Here is a 23,368-nt window from a genome sequence, read left to right as displayed (position 1 = left end):
GGGCCATCACTCTCCCTTCACCCCTGGAATTCAGCTCTTTGCTCCATGTTTGGGCTAAGGCTGAGATGTGATCTGGGACAAATGGATCCCAGAGAAAGATGAAGGGGGCCACTTAGGACTGAAATAAAAAGAAATGTCATTATTCGCGGATCTATGAATCTTTGGAATTTTCTGCTTCCCTCTGCTGTAAGGTGGATGTTCAGTCATTGAGTATCTCAAGGCCAAGTCCAATAGTTGTTGGACACTAGACACATGCAGGCCAAGCACAGGCAAATGGGACCAGCTCAGGTTGGCACCTTGATCAGCATGGACGAGTTGGGCCAAAGGGCCTATTTCCATGCTGTATAACTCTATGACTCTATGTCTAAGGAAATCGGGGAATTTGGGGTATGGGTGGGAAAGTGGGTTTGAGATCAAGGATCAACCATGATCTTGTTGAGTGGCAAATGATCTCCTGGTGGTCCTGTCCCTGGTTCATTCCCGTTCCGAGGGGCTGCACTTGGTTAAGGTGGTACCAAGATCCCATCCACCTCTCAGCTAACATTATGTTGTTTGGAAAAGCAGCAGGGACCTGACATATCCTGCCAGCATTTGTACAAACCTACAACTTAGGAGCAGGAGAAGGCCACTTGGCCCCTCAAGTCTGGACTGGCATTTAATGAGACCCTGGTTGACCAATTTGTAATCTCACTCCACATTATTATCAACCCCAATAACGCTTCACCTTTCGCTTATCGGCCTTGAAAACATTCAAACTCTTCTTCCACTGCTCTTTGTGGAAGAAACTTCCAAAGATACAACCCTCTGAGAGAAAAAATTCATCCCACCTCAGTGTTAATGGACAACCTCTCCTTTTTAAACAGTGACCAAGTTCTAGATTCTCTCACAGGAGGAAGCACCCTCTCTGCACCCACCTTGTCAATATCCCTCCGGACCTTAAACTGCCTGCTACCACTGCTGTTTATGACATCTTGTGGCCGTGCTTTGTATTTCTTTACCAATTGTGCTACAGGGCAGAGCAACTGAACAACCACGAACCGAGAGCCTTCTGATCTCCTGAGATCATGAAGAGGAGTTTTTTACTCAGTGGGTGAATGTAACATTACATTTACAAACTAAAGATTACCACCAAGCAGGGTACACACACCCAACAGCCTCTATCAAGAACTAAACAGGAAGCTGAGGTGGAAGAAGAGTTTCAGACACAGGAAGGAGTGAGGTTTTCAAACAGTTCTCCATGAACCACGTTTCACAGAGATTATCGGTAAATTTGTCCACTTTGGAATGATCTCCAGATCTTCACACAAACTACAGACAAGGAAACAAAATATGCATCTGGCAAAACCATTTTTGTTGCTTGTTCCGTTGCAGAATGTACTTCCTGTTTGCAGAGTGACACGTTCTCTGAAGCAAGATGTTTTTGTGGAAAGTTTATGATGTGGGGATGTGAAGCTGGTGAGTGGGTTTGAACAGCAAGGTTTTCACAGTGTGGTTTAGCCATGGGCTGTATCAGCGTAACTCCTCAATGCTGCAGGAACACCGATGAACAGGAACAAGAGGACCTGGTACAAATACCGAGCATCAGGTATGACCCACTTTCTGTTCCCCGATAACCTGAACACAGCACATTATGGAGACACCAGCACACCTGGAGAAATTGAGGCTTTAAGATTTCTGGTCAAAGAATTTGTCTCTCGTAGTTTGGGCCAGATGAGGGGGTGACGTGTCTGAGCAGACTGGCAGTCAGTCTCACTGGGAGGTGAATGTCCGCAGTGCACAGCTCAGGTGGATTCTGACAACACGGTTGTTAGCGTCATGTCTGAGTACAACCTGACCCCTGCCCTGGGATGACCTCTGCCCCGGGTGCTGACCCCTACCCTCAGCTGCCTGGAATGGGATGGGATATCCCATATGGAGATCCCCGCTACAAGCAAGCACCTCACTGGCCCAGAGCTGGCACCTGAGCTGAGACCAGCTGCCCCTCTCTGTGCCCACCCACTGGGTGCTGCCCAACCAGGTGGACTTTGATCTCTGAAAGGTGGGGAAGGGCTGGAGGGGATGGTGCTAAGGAGAGGAGGAGGAGTGGGAGTGACTTTGGGAGTGAAGAGAAGAAAAGGTTCTGCACACAGCCACCAGCCAGTGGTGAGGGGCATGAACCAGAAGTAGAATGGTGACTTCCAGAGATGGGAAGTGCAGTCACACATCTCCCACTGCAGCTCTTCACCCATCTCCGACACAGAGGGGAGTGAGCCAGAATATCACACATCTGATGTGCCAATCATGGCGGAGTAGCTGCCCAGGGCTGCATGCCTTGTGGTGTGTAACAATGAGGAGACTGGGGCAAATCCAGTCCACAAAAACCAGGACCAACCCAACCCAGTCAGTGACCAACTGGTCAGTCTGCTCAGTCAACAGTAACCTGAGGCTCCATAACCTGCTCACCATAACCTGCTCACCATAACCCGCTCACCATAACCCTCTCACCATAAACTGCTCACCATAACCTGCTCACCATAACCTGCTCACCGTAACCTGCTCACCGTAACTTGCTCACCATAAGCTGTTCACCATAACCCACTCAAGTAACCCATTCACCATAACCCACTCACCATAACCCACTCAAGTAACCCATTCACCATAACCCATTCACCATAACCCACTCACCATAACCTGTTCACCATAATGTGTTCTAGTGGGCAGGTTTGCTGGAGCTGTTGGGGAGGGTTTAAATTAGTTTGGCAGGGGGATGGGAACCCGAGTAACAGGTCAGATATTGGTGCATTTAGTGTACAAGTAGATGCAGAGTGTAGAAAGACTGAGGAAGGATAGGCTGTTGAAAGGGCAAATAGCAGTTATTGGATGGGTTGAAGTGTGTCTACTTTAATTTGAGATGTATCAGGAACAAGGCTGATGAACTTAGAGTGAGGGTAAGAACGTGAGACTATGACGTGGTGGCCAATACAGAGACTTGGCTGTCACAAGGGTAGGAATGGCTGCTGGATATTCCGGGGTTTAGATTTTTCTAAAGGGACGGGGATGGAGATTAAAGAGAATGGGGAAGTGGCTTTACTGATCAGGGACTGTGTCACAGCGATAGAAAGGGAGGATATCCTGGAGAGATTGTCGATTGAGTCTGTGTGGGTGGAGTTAAGAAACAGGAAGGGAGCGATCACTCTATTGAGATTATTCTACAGACCCCCCAACAGCAGTAGAAACACTAAGGAGCAGATCGGGAAGCAGATTTTGGAAAGGTGAAAAAATAACAGGGTTGTTGTCATGGGTGATTTCAACTTCCCTAATATTGATTGGCACCTCCTTAGTGTAAAGGGGATAGATGGGGCAGAGTTTGTTATGTGTGTCCAGGAAGAATTCCTGACACAATATGTGGACAGGCTAACTAGAGGAGAATACATGCTGGACCTGGCTCTAGGCAATGAGTCTGATCAGGTTTCAGATCTCTCGGTGGGAGAGCATTTTGGAGACAGTGACCATAACTCCTTGACCTTTACCAGAGCCTTGGAGGGGGATAGGAGCAGACAATATGGTAGTATTTAACTGGGGGAGGGGGAATTATGATGCTTTTAGCCAAGAACTTGGGAGCATAAATTGGGAACAGATGTTCTTGGGGAAGCGCACAGTGGAAATGTGGAGGTTGTTTAGGGAATACTTGCACGGGGCTCTGGATAGGTTTGTCCCATTGAGGCAGGGTAAGGATGGTAGAGTGAAGGAACTGTGGCTGACAACAGATGTAGAATATCTTGTCAAGAGGAAGAAAGAAGCTTACCAAAGGTACAGAAAGCATGGATCAGACAGGGATCTGGAGGGTTACAAGGTAGCCACGGGAGAGCTAAGGAATGCACTTAGGAGAGCTCGAAGGGGGCATGAGAAGGCCTTGGCAAGTAGGATCAAGGAAAACCCCAAGGCGTTCTACATGTACGTGACAGATAGGAGGATGACTGGATTGAGGGTGGGACCAATCAGGGATAAAAAATGAAACATGTGCCTGGAGTCAGAAGAGGTAGGGGAGGCCCTTAATAAATACTTTGCTTCAGTATTCACCAATGAGACAGACCTGGTCGTTTGTGAGGACGGTGTACAACAGGCTGATACGCTAGGGCACGTTGACATGAGGAAAGAGGATGTGCTGGAACCTTTGAAAAACATTAGGATAGATAAGTCACCAGGGCCAGACGGGATATATCCAAGGTTATTACGGGAAGCTAGGGAAGAGATTGATGCGCCTTTGGCAATGATCTTTGCGTCCTCACTGGCCACAGGAGTAGTGTCAGATGATTGGAGGGTGGCGAATGTTTTTCCTTTGTTTAAGAAAGGGAGTAGGGAAAACCCTGGGAATTACAGACCAGTGAGTCTTACTTCAGTGGTGGGCAAATTACTGGAGAAGATTCTTAGAGACAAGATTTATGGGCATTTGGAGAAACATAGGCTGATTAGGGACCGTCAACGTGGCTTTGTGAGGGGCAAGTCGTGCCTCACAAGCCTGATTGAATTCTTTGAGGATGTGACAAAGCACATTGATGAAGGTAGAGCAATGGATGTGGTGTACATGGATTTTAGTAAGGTGTTTGATAAGGTTCCACATGGAAGGCTCACTTAGAAAGTCAGGAGGCATGGGATCCGGGGAAACTTGGCTGAGTGAATTCAGAATTGGCTCATCCATAGAAAACAGAGGGTGGTAGTAGATAGAGCGTATTCTGCCTGGAGGACGGTGACCAGTGGTGTTTCACAGGGATCTGCTCTGGGACCACTGCTCTTTGTGATTTTTATACATGACTTGGATGAGGATGTGGAAGGGTGGGTTAGTAAGTTTGCTGATGACACGAAAGTTGGTGGTGTTGTGGATAGTGTAGAAGGTTGCTGTAGATTAAAACAGGACATTGATAGGATGCAGAGCTGGGCTGAGAAGTGGCAGATGGAGTTCAACCCAAAAAAGTATGAAGTGATACACTCTGGAAGATCAAATTTGAAGGCAGAATACAAGGTTAATGGCAGGACTTTTAGCAGTGTGGAGGAGCAGAGGGATCTTGGGATCCAAGTCCATAGATCCCTCAAGGTTGCCGCGCAGGTCGATAGGGTTGTTAAGAAGGCGTATGGTGTGTTGGCCTTCACTAGTTGGGGTATTGAGTTCAAGAGCCGCAAGGTAATTTTGCAGCTCTATAGAACTCTGGTTAGACCACACTTGGAGTATTGTGTTCAGTTCTGGTCGCCTCATTATAAGAAGGATGTGGTAGCTTTAGAGAGGGTGCAGAGGAGATTTACCAGGATGCTGCCTGGATTAGAGAGCATGTCTTATGAGGATAGGTTGAGTGAGCTGGGGCTTTTCTCTTTGGAGAGAAGGAGAATGAGAGGTGACTTGATAGAGGTGTACAAGATGATAAGAAGCATAGATCGAGTGGACAGTTAGAGACTTTTTCCCAAGGTGACAATGGTTAACACAAGGGGGCATAATTTTAAGGTGATTGGAGGAAGGTATAAGGGGATGTCAGGGGTAAGTTTTTTACACAGAGAGTGGTGGGTGCGTGGAACGCACTGCCGGCAAAGGTGGTGGGGGCAGATATATTAGGGACATTCAAGAGACTCTTAGGTAGACACATGAATGATAGAGAAATGGATGGTTATGTGGGAGGGAAGGGTTAGATAGATCTTAGAGTAGGATAAGATGTCGGCACAACATTGTGGGCCAAAGGGCCTGTACTGTGCTGTAATGTTCTGTGTTCTATGTTTAACTTCATCAGTCAGGGTGCTGAGTATAGAAGTTGGGAAGTCATGTATTTGTACAAAACTTTGGTTAGGCCATATTTGGAGTATCAAGTGCACTTCCAGTTACCACATTACAGGAAGGATGTGGAGTCTTTGGAGAGGCTGCAGAAGAGGTTCACCAGGATGTTGCCTGGATTCGAGAGTGTCAGCTATAAAGAGAGGTTGGGCAAACTTGAAATGTTTTCTCTGGAGTGTTGGAGGCTGAGGGGAGACCTGATAGAAGTTTATAAACTTATGAGAGGCATAGATAGGGTAGATTAAGTCTTTGTCCCAGGGTGGAAACATCAAATACTATAGGGCATAGGGTTAAGGTGAGAGGGGGAAAGTTTAACAGAGATGTGTGGGGCAAGTTTTTTACACAGAGAGCGGTGGGTGCCTGGAACGGGCTGCCAGGGGTGGGGGTGGAGGCGCATTTGGATGGGCACGTGAACAGGCAGGGAATGGAGGGATACAGACCATGTGCAGGCAGATGCGCAGTTTAAATTGGCATCATGGTCGGCACAGACATCGTGGGCTGAAGGGCCTGTTCCTGTGCTATACTGTTCCCTGTACCCTAGCCTCACCGTCTCAGAGATGTCCCCTGCCCTGTCCTGCCCTCACCACCATCTCCACAACTTCAAGCCCACTTTCTCTCTTTCTCAGTTACGACAAAGGATCCCAGACAACGTTAACTCTCTCTTCAAATGCTGCCTGACCTGCTGAGTGTTTCCAGGATTTTCTGTTTTTACTCCAGGAATATTGATACACTTGTCCTTTCCTTCCCACAGGCACACTACCCCTCCAGTAAGTGGACGAGAAGCTGCCTCTGCGCCCGAGCTGGATAAGCTGATAGGTCCCGAGAAGGTACGTTCCTCCTTCGTTCCCTCTCCAAACCACTGTACTGACATCTGGAGCCCCTCCAGGCTGGGACCACAGGGTGACCGGAGCACGGATCTGTCCGCATCAGACAGAGCTCTGGCCTTTAAACTCGCCTCCCTCAGATAATTCTCCAAAGTTGTTCACATGTTGGTGTCTGTTCCATCACGGGTTCTCCAGTTACACATATGTGTCCCTCCATCACGGGTTCTCTGGTTACACGTATGTGTCTCTTCATCACGGGTTCTCTGGTTACATGTATGTGTCCTTCCATCACTCCTCAGGTGGTGTGCTGTGGGACTGAGGTAGCACCACAGGTGGCTGCCTGGCTGTGAATTGTGTGACACCTTGGTCTTGTGCTTTACATGACCACTTCCAACCAGAAACACTCTCATAACACATTGGGAATTTCCCACATTATGTACAAAGCCACAATTTTAATCCTGACTTTCTAATGCTCGAGGACCTGATCTAGTTCCAGCATTTCAACAGTGACCCTACCTGAGCACGGGCACGGGGGAACCCTCCAGTCCCCCACCCACAGCACCATACTGTACTCCTCCCCATTCAGAGTGACCACAGGCCCCAGCTCAGACCCCATGGAGCTGGCCCCTTATCTACCTGTCTGATTCACCAGCCTCCCAACTATCAAACACCTGCAACAACTGTCTCCCAGTAACCAACAACTCAACTACCCCGACAACTGGTATCCCAGTAACCAACAACTCAACTACCCCGACAACTGGTATCCCAGCAACCAATAACTCCACTCCCCCCACCCCAACAACTAATCACACAATACCTAGCAACTCCCTGTGACAACCAGTCTCCCAGCAACCAACAAACTTATCCTCTGCAATGATCACTGATCCCAACTCTACAAGCCTGCTCCTTGACCCTCCCTCACCCAGACCTCTCTCCCTACATGTGAACTGGGTGTGTAAGGCCTGTGAAATGGCAGGGTGAGTGTGTAAGGCCTGCTCGATATCAGAGCAGAGTAGATGTCTCCCAGGGCCCTGGATCACAGTCTCCATTCCCCAAGATTTGCTCCTGTGCTTTTATACAGAACCTCTTTGTCTGTTCTTGGCTTCTGACTCACTTTAGTTTAATTGGTTTAATTTTCCAATCTTGTTTCTCAGAGTCAGCATGCTTTAAGCGATCATTTGCTTGAGGATCGTCTCGAAGAATTGTCTGGGGTAAGATGATTCTAACATTGAGTTGCTTGCTTTCTGAATGCCTGCAGCAGTTAGCAAAAACCCAGGGCCCCTGTCAGGTGTCAGACTCTCTCCCACTTGACCTCACACTCATCACCAAACTTTCCTCAACTATCTCTGCTTGTTGGACAGTACCAATGCTTGCTGCACCCTAATCCTTTGAAAGACAAAGCTAAGTCCTCCAAAGAGAACGATGGTTTTCAGCATTAGAAAATAAAATGCTGCAGATGCTGGAAATCTGAAATAAAACAGAAAATGCTGGAAATTGACAGCAGGTCAGACAGCGCCTGTGGAGAGGAAAGCAGAGACAATGTTTCATTTCAACAACCCTTCACCAGGACTTGAAGCATTAAGTCTCTCCACAGACACCATCTGACCTGCTGAGGTTTTCCAGTATTTTCTGCTTTTATTTAAGGTTTCAAGTTTATCCATTTCCACAGGGAGTGAGGGAAGCTTTCTCCCAGACCTATCAGTCTTTGATATACTCACTGACTCCACCTCCACAGCTCCTGAGGGTAGAGGTTATAACCCTCTGAGAGAAGAAATTTGTCATCATTTCCATTTGAACTGTAAGATAAGATAATATATCTTTATTAGTCACATATATATCGAAGCACACAGTGAAATACATCTTTTGCGTAGAGTGTTCTTGGGGCAGCCCGCAAGTGTCACCACGCTTCTGGTGCCAACCTGTGCCCCTGGTTCTAGAATTCCCACTGGGAGCAAACCTCCTCTCAGCATCCACCCTCTCAATATCCCTCAGAATCTTGATGTGCTTCAGTGATATCATCTCTTACCTCCACACCTCTCTTCATGTGGCAACTCCTTCATCCCAGCAATCAGCCTGTGATACTTCACTGCATGGCCTCCATGGAAGTGTATCTCCCTGAAATGGAGGTTCAATATTGTACACCATGCTCTAGTGCAGTCTCACCAATGTGCTGTAAAGATGCACCAAATCTCCCTACTTTTATAATCCACACCCCTCACAATAAAGGCCAATGTTCCATGAGATGCCACAGCCAAGAAAGCTCACCAACGCCTCTACTTCCTCAAGAGGCTAAAGAAATTTGGTTTGTCCCCTTTGACTCTCACCAACTTTTACCAATGCACCATAGAAAGCATCCTATCTGGATGCATCACGGCTTGGTATGGCAACTGCTCTGCCCAGGACCGCAAGAAACTGCAGAGAGCTGTGAACACAGCTCAGCGCATCACGGACAGCAGCCTCCCTTCCTTGGACTCTGTCATTACCTCCCTTCCTTGGACTCTTGGTGAAGCAGCCAGCATAATCAAAGACCCCACCCACCCGGGTCATTCTCTCTTCTCTCCTCTTCCATCGGGTAGAAGATACAGGTGCCTGAGGGCATGTACCACCAGGCTTAAGGACAGCTTCTACCCCACTGTGATAAGACTATTGAACTGTTCCCTTGTACGATGAGATGGGCTATGACCTCACGATCTACCTTGTTGTGACCTTGCACCTTATTGCACTGCACTTTCTCTGTAGCTGTGACACTTTACTCTGTACTGTTATTGTTTTTACCTGTACTACATCAATGCACTCGGTACTAACTCAATGTAACTACACTGTGTAATGAATTGACCTGTACGTCGGTGTGCAAGACAAGTTTTTCACTGTACCTCGGTACAAGTGACAATAATAAACCAATACCAATGAGCCTTTCTGATTACTTGCTGCGCTTGCAAGCCAACTTCTTGAGTTGGTTCACTTAGACCCCAGATCCCTCTGTACCACAACATTTTGTAAGCTCACTCTTAGTAAATAAGTTTGCTCTTTCACTCTTCCTTCCCCAGTGGACAACCCCTCATTTTCCCATATTATACTCCATCTGCCAACTTCTAATGCACTCACTTAACCTGTCCCCCTGTCCTTTGTATCATCAACACATTTGGCCACAGTACACGTGGTCCCTTTGTCCAAGACATTGCTGCAGATTGTAATAAGTTGAGGCCCCAGCACTGACCCCCGTGGCACCCACAAGTTAAGATCTCTTTATTAGTCACATGTACATCGAAACACACAGTGAAATGCATCTTTTGCGTAGAGTGTTCTGGGGGCAGCCCACAAGTGTCACCACGCTTCTGGCGCCAACATAGCATGCCCACAACCTCCGAACCCATACATCTTTGGAATGTGGGAGGAAACCAGAGCACACAGAGGAAACCCACATAGACATGGGGAGAACATATAAACTCCTTACAGACAGTGGCCAGAATTGAACCTGGGTCGCTGGTGCTGTAAGAGCATTACGCTAACAGCTACACTACCGTGTAATGAATGACTGCCTATTTATCCCAACATGTTCTCTGATGATTAACCAATTCTCCATACCAATACCATGACCACAGTCTCATGCACTCTTCTCTTGTGCAGTAGCTTCATGCGGCACTTTATCGAATGCCTTCTGGAAATCCAATTCACCCCTATCCCTACATGTTACATCCTCAAAAGAACCCGAGCTAATTTATTCAAAACAATTCCCTTTCAGAGTACACGTTGACTTTGCTTAATGATCTCATGATTTCCTGAATGACCGGTGATTACCTTCTCAGTATGAATTCCCAATGACAGATGTTTAATTAATTGGCCTAAAGTTTCCTGCTTTCCATCTCCCTTTTTTCCTGAATATTGGAGCTTCAATCCTCTGGAACCTTTGCAAAGTCCAGGGAATTTTGGCAGACTACAAGCAGTGTATGCACCACCTCTACAGCCACTTCCTTTAAGACCAGAGGATACCGACCATCAGATCCAGGGAACTTGTTACCTTTTCGACCTATTGGTTTGCTCAGTAATTTGTGTCCAGTGACAGAGATTGTTTTAAGTTCTTTCTCCCCCATAGCCTCCTTGATTATTGAGATGTTGTTCGTGTTGTCTACCATGAAGTTGGATCCAAAGTAATTATTTAGAATCCCTACTATTTGTTTTACTTCCCATTGTGAATTCCCATCTCATCCTGGAAGGGACCAACTTTTAGTCAACCTTTGCTGATTTGCAAAGACTTTCTAATCTTCTGCCCTACCATTGATCATTGCCACATTGTGTGCCTTAACTTCGCAGCTAGAGATGGTGCATCCTTCTCATGGAGTTTTTCTCCCTCACTGGGATATACCTGCTGAGATTTATGAAACATCTCCTTAACTGTCTGCCACTGCAAATCTACTATCTGCCCCTTTCATCTCTTTTCCCAGTCCATATTACCCAACTCTGTCCTGTGCCATTGGAATTGCCTTTATTTAAGTTTGAGTTATTTTCAGACCACAGTTTCTCACCCTGAAGCTGCATTTGAAGTTCTACCATTCTATGATCACCCTTTTGCTGAGTTATTTCACCCTTTCTCCTTGTATAATCAGATCTAACGTTACCTGCTCCCCGATTTGTCCTTCTATGTATTACTCTAAGAAACCAGCCCAAGTGTATACAATGAACTTGTCTGCATTTTAACTGGATGTGTTAATGAATGCACCATGTACTTAGTCACCAGACTGCATGTCTGATCTTTGCAGGTTGAGTTACTCTGGGGGAAGTCACGCAGAGACCTGGAGAAGATTATCTGCACTGAACCCATTATTGGCTGGGAAGGAGAGGACATCAGATCTCTGGGGGAAATTGTGTGGTCGTCCTCAGCAGTTCTTCAAGACAAGTACACTCAGGTAATTCCTTCTCAGTCCCTCCCTGGACACTGCCTCTCAGACAACATCATCCTGATGAAGGGTCTCGGCCCAAAACATCGACTGTTCATTTCCCTCCATAGATGCTGCCTGACCTGCTGAGTTAGAACCATAGAACCATAGAACAATACAGCACAATACAGGCCCTTCAGCCCACCATGTTGTGCCGACCTTCAAACCACTCCTAAGACTATCTAACCCCTTCCTCCCACATATCCCTCTATCTTAAATTCCTCCATATGCTTACCTAACAATCTCTTGAACTTGTCCAACATATCAGCCTCCACCACCACCCCAGGCAGCGCATTCCATGAACCAACCACTCTCTGGGCGAAAAACCTCCCTCTGACATCTCCTTTGAACTTCCCACCCATTACCTTAAAGCCATGTCCTCTTGTATTGAGCATTGGCGCCCTGGGAAAGAGGCGCTGGTTGTCCACTCTATCTATTCCTCTTAATATTTTGTATACCTCTATCATGTCTCCCCTCATCCTCCTTCTCTCCAATGAGTAAAGCCCTAGCTCCTTTAGTCTCTCCTCATAATCCATACTCTCTAATCCAGGCAGCCTCCTGGTAAATCTCCTCTGCATCCTCTCCAACACCTCCACATCCTTCCTATAATGAGGTGACCAGAGTTCCTCCAGCATTTTGTGTTTGTGGCCACAGATTTCCAGCAACTGCAGAATCTCTGGTATCTCCCTGCAGACTCTGCACACCAGCCCTCCAGCACCTTCTGTAGGAAGGTTTATCAATGTAAAAAGAGAGCAGACCTGCATTTCACAACCTTAGAAGAGCCCTTCACAACCTTAGAAGCCACTGCTTTAACTGCAGGAGTCATCTTACACACAGGAAATCTCACAAATAACAACCTGACAATGTTAGATCAGTGGTTTTGGTAATGTTGCCCAGAACCCGGGGAGAAGTCTCAGCTCTTCAGATCTTGTTGCAAGAGGCAGCTGAAGGTAGTGTCAGTGATGGAATGTCCAGCTACCCCCCCCACCGATCCCCATCCCTGATCCCCAACCCCTCTGTAATGCCCCCGATCCCCACCCCTATCCCCAGCCCTATACCTCCCCCCGATCCCCACCCCTATCCCCAGCCCTATACCACCCCCCAATCCCCACCCCTGTATCCCCCAATCCCCACCCCCTGATCCCCACCCCTGATCCCCACCCCGATCCCCAGCCCTATACCTCCCCCCAATCCCCACCCCCCGTATCCCCCCAATCCCCACCCCCTGGTCTCCACCCTGATCCCCACCCCGATCCCCAGCCCTATACCTCCCCCCAATCCCCACCCCCCCATATCCCCCCAATCCCCACCCCCTGATCCCCACCCTGAAATCCCCAGGCCCCCAATCCTCACCCCCTGATCCCCACCCCAATCCCCACCCCGAAATCCCCAGCCCCCCAATCCTCACCCCCTGATACCCACCCCCCGTACCTGCCCCCAGTGCCCCATCAGTGACTTGGTGTCCCCAGTAACCCCCACCCTGTTCACCCACCTCAACACCACAGGGCACAGCTGAGGTGAGTGCGATCCCACTGTGTCTCAACTGGCAAATGACCTCCCTCCACCCAAGAGCCACCTTCAGGCTGCTGAGAGACCTGCTGCACCACCCACAGGATCGGTCCACGGGCAGTGCAACCTGGAGCCAGAACTGGTTCAGTCAGTGAGCTGGGGATGGGAACCAGGGCTGTCCCCATGTCTGAAGCCCCTGGTCACTGTGAGCCAGAGCTCGGGGGGGGGGGGGGGGGGCAGGGGGGAGAGGGGAAGTGGGGAAGAGAGGGTGGGGGAGGGGTGGAGAGGGAGGGGAGGGTGTGGGGTGGGGGGATGGAGGGGTGGGGGAGAGAGGGTTGGGGAGGGGTGGGGAGTGAGGGGTGTGTGTGGGATGGGGGGAGGGAGGGGAGTGCGTGGGATGGGGGGAGGGAGGGGAGTGCTGGAGGATGGGGGAGGGGTGGGGGGAGGGAGGGGAGGGGAGGGGAGCGGAGAGGAGGGAGGGGTGGCAGATGCCAATGGGACTGGGGGCAAATCAATCTGTGGGGTGAACCAGGCAGTGCCTGAGAGAGCGCACCATCACCTGGGGGTTTAATTCATCTGTAAGGCTGGAGACCAGCGAGAATAAGTCCCCTTGTGGATCAGTGTGGGCCACAGGAGATGGGTGAGGTCTTAAATCAATATCCTTTGTCTGCATTTACTGTGGAGGAGATCAGGGAAGCTGGGGAATTCAGGGGATGGAGCAGCCATGTCCTGAAACATACTGACACTATGAAAGAGCAGGTGCTGGCAGTCTTAAAACACATAAAGGTGGATAAATCTCCAGGGCCTGAACAAGTGTATCCTTGGACATTGTGGGAAGCCAGGGAAGAAATTGCTGGGGACCTGGCAAAGATTTTTGTATCTTCTTTAGCTACAGGTAAGGTACAGGAAGATGGATGGTGGCTGATGTTGTGCCTTTATTTAAGGAGGGCAGCAAGGACAATCCAGAGAACTACAGGCTGGTGAGCCTAACATCAGTGGTGGGGAAATTACTGGAGGGGATTCTCAGAGACAGGATCTACCTGAACTTGGAAAGACAAGGACTGATTAGGGATAGTCCACGTGAGAAATTGTGTTTCATGAACTTGATTGATCTTTTGAAGTGGTGACCAAGAGATTGTTTTGGATCGGTGCTGGGTCCCCTGTTGTTTGGCACTTACATTAACAATTTGGATGAGAATGTAGGGAGCATAGTTAGCAAGTCTGTGGATAACACAAAAATTGGTCATGTGGTGGACTGAAGAAGGTTGTCTCAGATTACATCAGGATCTAGATCAACTGGGAAAGAGGGCAGAGGAAAGGTGCATGGAATTTAACTCAGACTAGTGCAAAATGGTGCACTCTGGGAAGTTAAACCAGGGCAGGATTTACACAATAAACAACAGAACCATGGGGAAAGTTGTAGAACAGAGAGATCGAGGGGTACAAGTACATAGCTCCCTGAAAGTGGCAACACATGTAGACAAGGTGGTGAAGAAGGCATATGGCACGCTTGCCTTTGTCGGTCGGGACACTGAGTACAGGAGTTGGGACGTCATGTTACAGCTGTACAAGGCGTTGGTGAGACTGCACTTGGAGCATTGTATGGGGTTCTGGTCACCACATTACAGGAAGGATGTGACCAAGCTGGAGAGGGTTCAGAAAAGATTCACAAGAATGTTGCCAGGACTGGAGGGCTTGAGTTATGAGGAGAGACTGGATAGGCTGGGACATTTTCCCTGGAGTGAAAGAGGCTGAGGGATGATCATATAGATGTTTATAAAAACATGAGGGGCATAAATAAGGTGGATGGCCACAGTCTTTTTCCCAGGGTAGAAGAGTCTTAAAGTAGAGGTCAGGTTTATGGTGAGAGGGGAAAGATTTAAAGGGGACCTGAAGGGCAAGTTTTTCATGCAGAGGGTGGTGGGTATATGGAACGAGCTGCCAGAGGAGGTGGTGGAGGCGGGTACAATTACAATGTTTAAAAGACATTTAGACTGGTACATGGATAGGAAAGGTTTAGAGGGATATGGGTTAAACATGTGCAAATCGGACTAGCTCAGGAAGATACCTTGGTCGGCATGGTCAAGTTGGGCCGAAGGGCCTGTTTCCTTGCTGTATGACTCTATCTCTCCATGACTAACCCTCTCCCCACCATGTCAGTGACATTCTTTGGGCTGGACAGAATTGAGGCTTCAGCACAGGGTGACAGGACAGAGGGTGGTGAGGAGTCAGCAGGTCAGCGAGGCGAATGGAGGGAGGGCAGAGAATTAGTGGGGATGGTCACAGCTGATGGATCAGTGAGCTGACTCTTCAAAGGCTGACCAAGGCAGCAACAGGAGAGGGCAGACCCAGGGACTGCAGGCACAGAACCTGTCATCACATGTACTCTGATTTTAACAGGAAGAGAGCAGGAGGCACCTGGTCCTCTTCCCCCTACACCTGCTGATTCTGGCTGTGAATGATGAGGAGCAGAGGTTCATTTACCAGGTAAAAGCCTGTTGTACTGTTTCACTCCAACTGGATAACACGGGCTAAGAACTTGTCCACCTGGGCAGAGATGGTTTCTCAGAGACGGGTGAGACACTTTGCTGATGCTCAAGCTATGTGGCAGCTCCCCCAACACTGCAGTCTCTTAAAGGCTGCAGTTCCCCCACACCGCAGTTCCCCAACACCGCAGTTCCCCCACACTGCAGTTCCCCAACACCGCAGTTCCCCAACACTGCAGTTTCCCAACACCACATTTCCCCAAAACTGCAATTCCCCAACACTGCAGTTCCCCAACACCGCAGTTCCCCCACACCGCAGTTCCCCAACACCGCAGTTCCCCAACACCGCAGTTCCCCCACACTGCAGTTCCCCAACACCGCAGTTCCCCCACACCGCAGTTCCCCAACACCGCAGTTCCCCAACACCGCAGTTCCCCCACACCGCAGTTCCCCAACACCGCAGTTCCCCCACACCGCAGTTCCCCACACTGCAGTTCCCCCACATCGCAGTTCCCCCACACTGCAGTTCCCCCACACTGCAGTTCCCCAACACTGCAGTTTCCCAACACCACATTTCCCCAAAACTGCAGTTCCCCAACACTGCAGTTCTCCAATGTACAGGTCTGTAAAATGCATGCAGATGTGTAGCTCACATGCAGGGGTGTGGCAAATGATCAGGTGTGCAGGATGTGTAATGTTGAGCCACATTCCTGAGTTTATTGCAAAATAATTGCTGAATAACAAAAGTGGAAATTAACCAAACCAGCTGGAGGAACAGAACCTAAAGCAGCAAACCCCACAATGCTGATCAGATCAGATCAGATCAGATTCTTTATTAGTCACATGTACATCGAAACACACAGTGAAATGCATCTTTTGCGTAGAGTGTTCTGGGGGCAGCCCGCAAGTGTCGCCACGCTTCCAGTGCCAACATAGCATGCCCACGACTTCCTAACCCGTACGTCTTTGGAATGTAGGAGGAAACCGGAGCACCCGGAGGAAACCCACGCAGACACGGGGAGAATGTACAAGCTCCTTACAGACAGCGGCTGGAATTGAACCCAGGTCACTGGCGCTGTAATAGTGTTATGCTAACCACTACACTACCCTGCCTGCCACTCATTCATTAACCTTCCTCTTTATTTTCCAGGGCCTGTTGCCTCTGTCGGGGATTTCGGTCAGAATGTTAGTGAAGAACACATTTGAAGTTACAGGTAAGAATGGGTAATGGGCAGCTCAGGGAGATGCTGCTGAAGCACAGCCCCTGCACTGAGCACCAAGCAGGAAGGACGTGTTACCTGTGCGTAAGGTACGTGAGGTTCCTTGAATACTGGTGGCCTTCTCTGAAGCGTGCAGATCTAATCCAACACTCCATGACCAGGGTGTTTGGGGCAGGGTACAGACAGAATCAATGGAGCTCAGGGACAGATGGTGCAGGGATAGGGATGGGACGGGGTCGGTGGCATTGGGATGGGAAGGGATTAGGTTGGAGGTGTAGGGTTGAAGTCAGGTTCAGCCCAGGGTCAGTAGTTGGAGAGAGGATGGGGTGGGAATGGGCTTGGAGCGAAGAGATTGATGAGTACAGGGTAGTGCAGCAAGGGCTGTGGGGTGGGTCACTGGGTCAGTTACAGGTCCAAGGCACCTGAGGACACAGGCAGTGAGGGGACAGGTTTGTTACCTAGGAAGCTACTCAGAGGAATCCCCAACTGGGAGAGAGTGGACACCTTCGACTCGATGTAATGAGTCAGGTGGACCATCTAACTGACCAACATGAAGTGGACCTCCAGTGAGGACCCCCCCTTCCCCTCACAGCTTTGTGTGCCAAGGAGTAAGGGCACATCCCATCAAACACACAAGGCCCAGTATCTGAGGCACCAAGTGAGCCCCATGTGCGCCTCATGGGAAACCCAGACCAGGAGTGTGTGCTGGGCACCCAGTACCAACACAATCCAGCTCCAGCACCCGGGATCCCTCCAGCGTAACTCTTCCTGATAGAAGAATTTATTCCAACATGGCACACACAGCTCCATTAGGGATAAACCTCCACTCACTTCTACATGTGTCTCCTTTATTCCTCACAGGCTCAATGTTCGACTCCAGGATAATAATATGTCCAAACGAGGAAGAGTTCAGAATATGGATGGCTCATTTACCACGAAGAGTGAAGAAGGCTTCGCTCTATCGGGCACACAAGCAGCACAAGCTGGCCATGTTGGTAAGCAATGAGCCGTCTGATTGGACCACATCAGTCACCAACATGGGCCACACCCCAGTATTGAGAAAGATAGTTGGAGAGTGTCAGAGACCAGGCTTCAATCAGTGTCTGTCTGGGGTCAGCTGTGGGTCAGTGTTTCCAGGGACGGAGCATCTGAAGAGCAGGAACCAGGACTAACCGATCAGACACTCAGAGTCAGAGCCCACACGGGGATCATTGTGTCAGAGCCCACACTGGGATCACTGTGTCAGAGCCCACACGGGGATCACTGTGTCAGATTCCACACTGGGATCACTGTGTCAGAGCCCACACTGGGATCACTCAGTGTCAGAGCTCACATGGAGATCACTCACTCAATGCCATTTCGTGGTCACTGTAAGGGCAGCATCTTTGGGAATATTGGGGAAAGGGAATGTTCGAAACCGGGTGTGATGCAGATGGGAAGAAACCATAGAGTTTACATTTATTTTTCCGAAGATTATTGCTGGGCTTGTAAGTCAGCTTGAGAGTATTGACAAAAGGAAAGAAACAGATAACCGTGGAGTCTGAGCAGCCTGGCCTGAGGTTCACGCAGGTTAAATTAGTCGCAGTCCCACAGATCTGTTCACTCACTGACTTCCTGCTGAACTGCAGGGTGCATTCCCTGGAACTTAAATCCTCCTTTGTGAGTTGACTAATTTCCTTGAACTTTCTGTAGATATACTTTGAAAAACTACTTTTTGCATCTTGCACTCTGTAAAAGCTGAGCATCCTGTGAATTTTTGTGATTAATTCTGTGCTCCTGTTGTTTTCACTCAAGATTCCTTGTGATGAAGCATGGAAAAGGCAAGAGCTAGAAAAGTACCTGCTGCAGAACCCCATCCAGGGCTGGGAGGGAACCCCCATTCAGCACATGGGAGACATCATCTACTTGTCCATGGTGCAAGTCAGCTTTGCACAGAGCCAGGTCTGGCACATTTTTATAGTTAACTGTTCTGCCTGGATTATTTGTTATACTTAAACAGCAGGTAGGATGGAGCAAGTCAGCACATCCTGAACTGCTAGTGGATTATCACTAATTATGAATCATCAGTCATTAATAGTCGGTCTTTAAAAGCTGCACCGGATCTGACATGTGGACCTCACCCATTGTGGTGAGGGGACTGTTGACCTGTTGTTGCTGCTGCTGATTCAGAACAGAATTCAAGCTGGGACAGTTCCAGAACATTCTCTGATGCACCTTTTATTGAACTGAAACAAGTGAGAGTGCTGTGCTTAATGTCACACTGAGAGGTTGGTGCACAGGTCCCGGGACCATGCAGTGACTCTGGTGAACACAACCCAAGTCTGGCACTAGGTCACTTATTCTTCCAGTGGATCTAGAGAAGTTTACAGAGGAGAGGTGGAGATATTTAGGGAAAGAATTCAAGAACCTGGGGCAGACAAGTGGAGGCTGAGGTACCAGTGGTAGAATGGATGAATCTGGGAATGAGCTGGAGGCGGCAGTTGAGGAGGGCTGATGTTTCCTGATGTGCAGACAACTGCAGCTAAGCTTCAATCACAACTAGACAGAGGATGTCTGATGTGGAAATCTAAACACTGTCACACAGGGCAATGGGGTAATCTTCGGAGACTCTCCTATAGTAGAAGGAGCTTGGAAACCTTACCCAAGACAACAGAGCAGGAGTAGGCCACTCGGCTCCTCAAACCTGCCCTACCATTCACTATGATCATGACTGATCTGCCCAGGCCTCATCTCTTCCTCTCGCCAATTCCCCACAACCCTCAACTTCCAGATCTTTCAACAATATATCTACCTCCAGCTTAAACACTTCCAATGATCTCGCCCCCCACAATCCTCCGGGGTAAAGAATTCCAGAGATTCAACACCACCTTGATAAAGTGCTTGATCATGTGGTTGGTGCCTTTGCTCAACAAGGCTGCTCACCTCATGTAACAGAGACCTGACAAAGTGTGTGACAAGCCCAAGGTACCCAGCAAGCCTGGGAAGAGGGCTTGCCCAAACGTCAGGTCCTGATACCTAAGTAAAGTTTACAGTGTTTTGTCATCACCTTCCACTCACTTCAAGGAGGTCTCCACTTGACTGGAGTGTTGGAGGAGAGATGTGAGTGGTTGTGCCTCCAGTCATGCCCTGCACACGAGAGCTTAAATCGTGGGAAGTCAGGGTGAGAGGAACAATGCACAACCTGACGGTAGGGTTCCTGGGCCAGGAGGGAACCTGAAACTCCCTTCAAGAAAGGCAGCAGGGAACAGCTTGGTAATTGCAGACCTGTGACCCAACATCAATAGTGGGGAAGTCATTGGAAAAAGTTCTGAGGGACAGGATTAATGATCACTTGGAAAGGCAGGGGCTAATCAGAGACACAAGAGACTGCAGATTCTAGAATATAGAGCAACAAACAATCTGCTGGAGGAACTCAGCGGGTCGAGCAGCATCCATGGGGGGAAAGGAATTGTCGACATTTTGGGTCAAAATCCTGCATCAGGACTACATCAGGGACTAATCAGAGATGGCCAGTATGGCCTTGTCAAGGGCAGAATGAATTTTTTGCGGAGGTAACAAAGCGTATTGACGAGGGAAGTACAATGTGTTTACATGGACTTCAGTGAGGTCTTTGACAAGGTCCCAAATGGGAGACTGGTCTAAAAGGTTAGGGTCCATGGGATGCAGGGAGGGCAAGTTGGAAAACTGGATGCAAAATTGGCTTGGCAATAGAAGACAGAGGGTGTTTTTGTGACTGGATGCCTGTGACTAGTGGTGTTTCACAGGGATCAGTGCTGGGACTCTTGCTGTTTGACATACATATGAATGATTTGGGTGTGGATGTAGGAGGCAGGATCAGTAAGCTCACAGATGTCACGAACATCAGCGGAGTTGTTGATAAGTGTGGAGGGTAGTCTTAACTGCAGGGTGATATCAATGTGTTGGTGAAATGGGCTGAGAAATGGCAGATGGAGTGTAATCCTGATAAATGTGAAGTGATGCACATTGGGAGTACTAATGAATGGTAGGGCTCTAAGGAGTATTAAGGAACAAAGGGACCTTAGTGTGCAGATCCAAAGATTCTTGAAGGTGACAGCACAGATAGATGAAGTAGTTAGGAAGGTATATGGAATCCTGGCCTTCATTTGTCTAGGCATTGAATACAAGAGTAGGGAGGTTATGGTTCAATTGTATAAAGGATTGGTCAGACCTCATTGGGAGTACTGTGTGCAGTTCTGGTCACCACATTACAGGAAGGATGAGACAGCGCTGGAGAGGGTGCAGAGGAGATCCACCAGGGTGTTGCCTGGAGTGGAGCAGTTCAGTTATGAGGAGAGATTGGAGAGGCCGGGTCTTGTTCCCCCTGGAGCAGAGGGGTTTAAGAGGGGGCATGATTGAGGTATAAAACTATGAGGGCTGTAAAGAGGGTAGATTGCAGGAAACGTTACCCCATATCAGGGTAAAACTTGAGGACATTGCTTTAAGGTAAGGGGGAAGAGGTTTAAAGGGGATCTGAGGGGGGTCCCCATTCACCCAGAAAGTGGTGAGTATCTGGAACACACTGCCCTAGAGAGTGGTGGAAGCAGAGTCACTGAGACCAGTTAAGTGTCTCAATGAGCACTTGAAATCACCGAGGCACAGAAGGCTACGGGTCAAGTGCTGAGATGTGGGGTTAATACTGAAGGTGCGCATTGGTCAGCATAGATGTGGTAGGCTGAATGGTCTGTTTCCATGCTGTATTTCTCTATGACAATCTCCTTCCTGAGCAGTCTTAGTCATAGACCAATACAGCATGGATACAGGCCCTTCAGCCCAACCACTCCATGCTGACCACGGTGCCCACCCAGCGAGTCCCAATTTCCTGCATTCGGCCCATATCCCTCTAAGCCCTGCCCCTGCATGAACCTAACCAAGTGCTCCTTAAATGATACTATTGTACCTGCCTCAACCAATTCCTCTGACAGCTCGTTCCATGTGCTCACCATTCTTCATTACCAATCTCTGCTGCAGAGTTTGTCCTTCAGCCCTGGGTCTTCACATCAGCCTGTGTATCACCTACCTTACCTTGGACTGTTTTGGAGGCCACAGTATGGTAGCGAGTGCCTGGGACAGGCCCAGTGGGTGGTGTCTGGTGTAGACAGAGACAAGATCTGTACGTGGAATCATTGATAAGGGAGTGGAACTGTCATTGTACAGAACAGATAAAGGAACCTACTGACCACAGTGTGAGCCATCAGAAGTCAAACACAGAAGTATCTGTACATGTTTTTCTTCAAAATTCATGAACTTAAGAATATTTCCAGTGTTTAAATATATGTATGTTTCTGGGTATTTTGTACTTTGTGACAGGTTCTTCCCCCACCCTCACACTCAGATTGGTGAACTATCAGCTGGGGCACCTGACCCAGGCTGTGGGGAAGCTCATTCTGCTGTTGCTTGCTGGGGATTACATGAAACGGCTTCCTGCTTCTTGTTCTTGAGGAAGGTTTTAACCTCCAATATATCCACCACATGAAACAAACTCAATGGTTCCCTTGACCCATTGAAAATGCGGGGTCCATGCCCCTAAATCCATTCCATGTGACTTGTCCCCCACCAGTGCACCCCACTACCCTCCTCCTGACCTGCACTGCACTAGTTTCTTTCTCTGCCTTTCTTTTCTCTCTGTTTCTTCCCTAGTTTTTCCTTTGACTCTTGGCTTTCAGCTACCTCTGGGTCTGTGTTAGGGTCAGGGTTCCAAAATCCACCCTCAACCACTTCTCCTTTTGTTCCTTCCTCCCCAAGCTCTTGGTCCTGATCAAGTTCTCAGTTTCCTTCCACATGTACCTGGGACCAGCCATTCAGTGCCCAGAGATGGCTACACAGTGCCCAGTGCCAGTACACCCAGTGCAAGAACACCCAGTGCCAGAACACCCAGTGCCCAGTGCCAGAACACACCGTGCCTGTACACCCAGTGCCCAGTGCAAGAACACCCAGTGCCAGAACACCCAGTGCCCAGTGCCAGAACACACCGTGCCTGTACACCCAGTGCCCATACACCAAGTTCCAGAACTAGTAATCTCTAAGGTAGGGACATGTTTGGCACAGCTTTGTGGGCTGAAGGACCTGAATTTGCTGTAGGTTTTCTATGTTTTAGGTTCTATGTTCTAGAACACCCAGTGCCCGTACACCCGGTGCCCAGTGCCAGAACACCCAGTGCCTGTACACCCAGTGCCAGTACACCCAGTGCCTGTACATCCAGTGCCAACACTACACCTCAGAATCAGAATCAGGTTTATTATCACTGACATATGTCGTGAAATGTGTTGTTTTGCGGCAGCAGCACAGTGCAAGACATAAAAATTACTATAAGTTACAAAAATAAATAAATAGTGAAAAAGAGGAATAATAAGGGTAGTGTTCATGGGTTCATGGACCATTCAGAAATCTGATGGTGGAGGGGAAGAAGCTGTAGTCTTCTATCAAAGACGGCAATACTGTTTACCTATTCTTAGCTTCACTGACGCTGTTTAACTTGTTCTTAACTCATTCAGAGGTTTGAGGAGAGGATCATGGTTTTATTTTTGGACGATCTCATTATACTTTCCACTGATGAGCAGAAAACAGCAGTTCAGTATGAAGT

The 23,368-nt window shown here is 48.7% G+C and overlaps 1 protein-coding gene across 2 annotated transcripts in view; it reads left to right on the top strand.

Moving 5' to 3' along the window:
- The first annotated feature begins 1,212 nt into the window (after positions 1-1,212).
- LOC127583451 (probable pleckstrin homology domain-containing family N member 1) overlaps positions 1,213-23,368 on the top strand; it is a 33,148-nt gene continuing 10,992 nt past the window's right edge. Inside the window, exons 1-9 of one of the 2 annotated variants that reach the window (XM_052039470.1) lie at positions 1,213-1,585; positions 6,546-6,621; positions 7,773-7,829; positions 11,376-11,522; positions 15,462-15,548; positions 16,698-16,761; positions 17,629-17,762; positions 18,562-18,708; positions 23,280-23,366. In XM_052039470.1, the coding sequence (XP_051895430.1) occupies positions 1,500-1,585; positions 6,546-6,621; positions 7,773-7,829; positions 11,376-11,522; positions 15,462-15,548; positions 16,698-16,761; positions 17,629-17,762; positions 18,562-18,708; positions 23,280-23,366 (885 nt within the window). In that variant the 5' untranslated portion in view covers positions 1,213-1,499. The remainder of the gene's footprint in view (positions 1,586-6,545; positions 6,622-7,772; positions 7,830-11,375; positions 11,523-15,461; positions 15,549-16,697; positions 16,762-17,628; positions 17,763-18,561; positions 18,709-23,279; positions 23,367-23,368) is intronic. The other variant, XM_052039471.1, reaches the window with a different exon arrangement.

Source organism: Pristis pectinata, chromosome 26, assembly GCF_009764475.1.
Source record: "Pristis pectinata isolate sPriPec2 chromosome 26, sPriPec2.1.pri, whole genome shotgun sequence".
Taxonomy (NCBI): Eukaryota; Metazoa; Chordata; class Chondrichthyes; order Rhinopristiformes; family Pristidae; genus Pristis; species Pristis pectinata.
The sequence above is the reverse complement of the archived record's forward strand: the minus strand, read 5'-3'. Positions and strand labels throughout refer to the sequence as shown.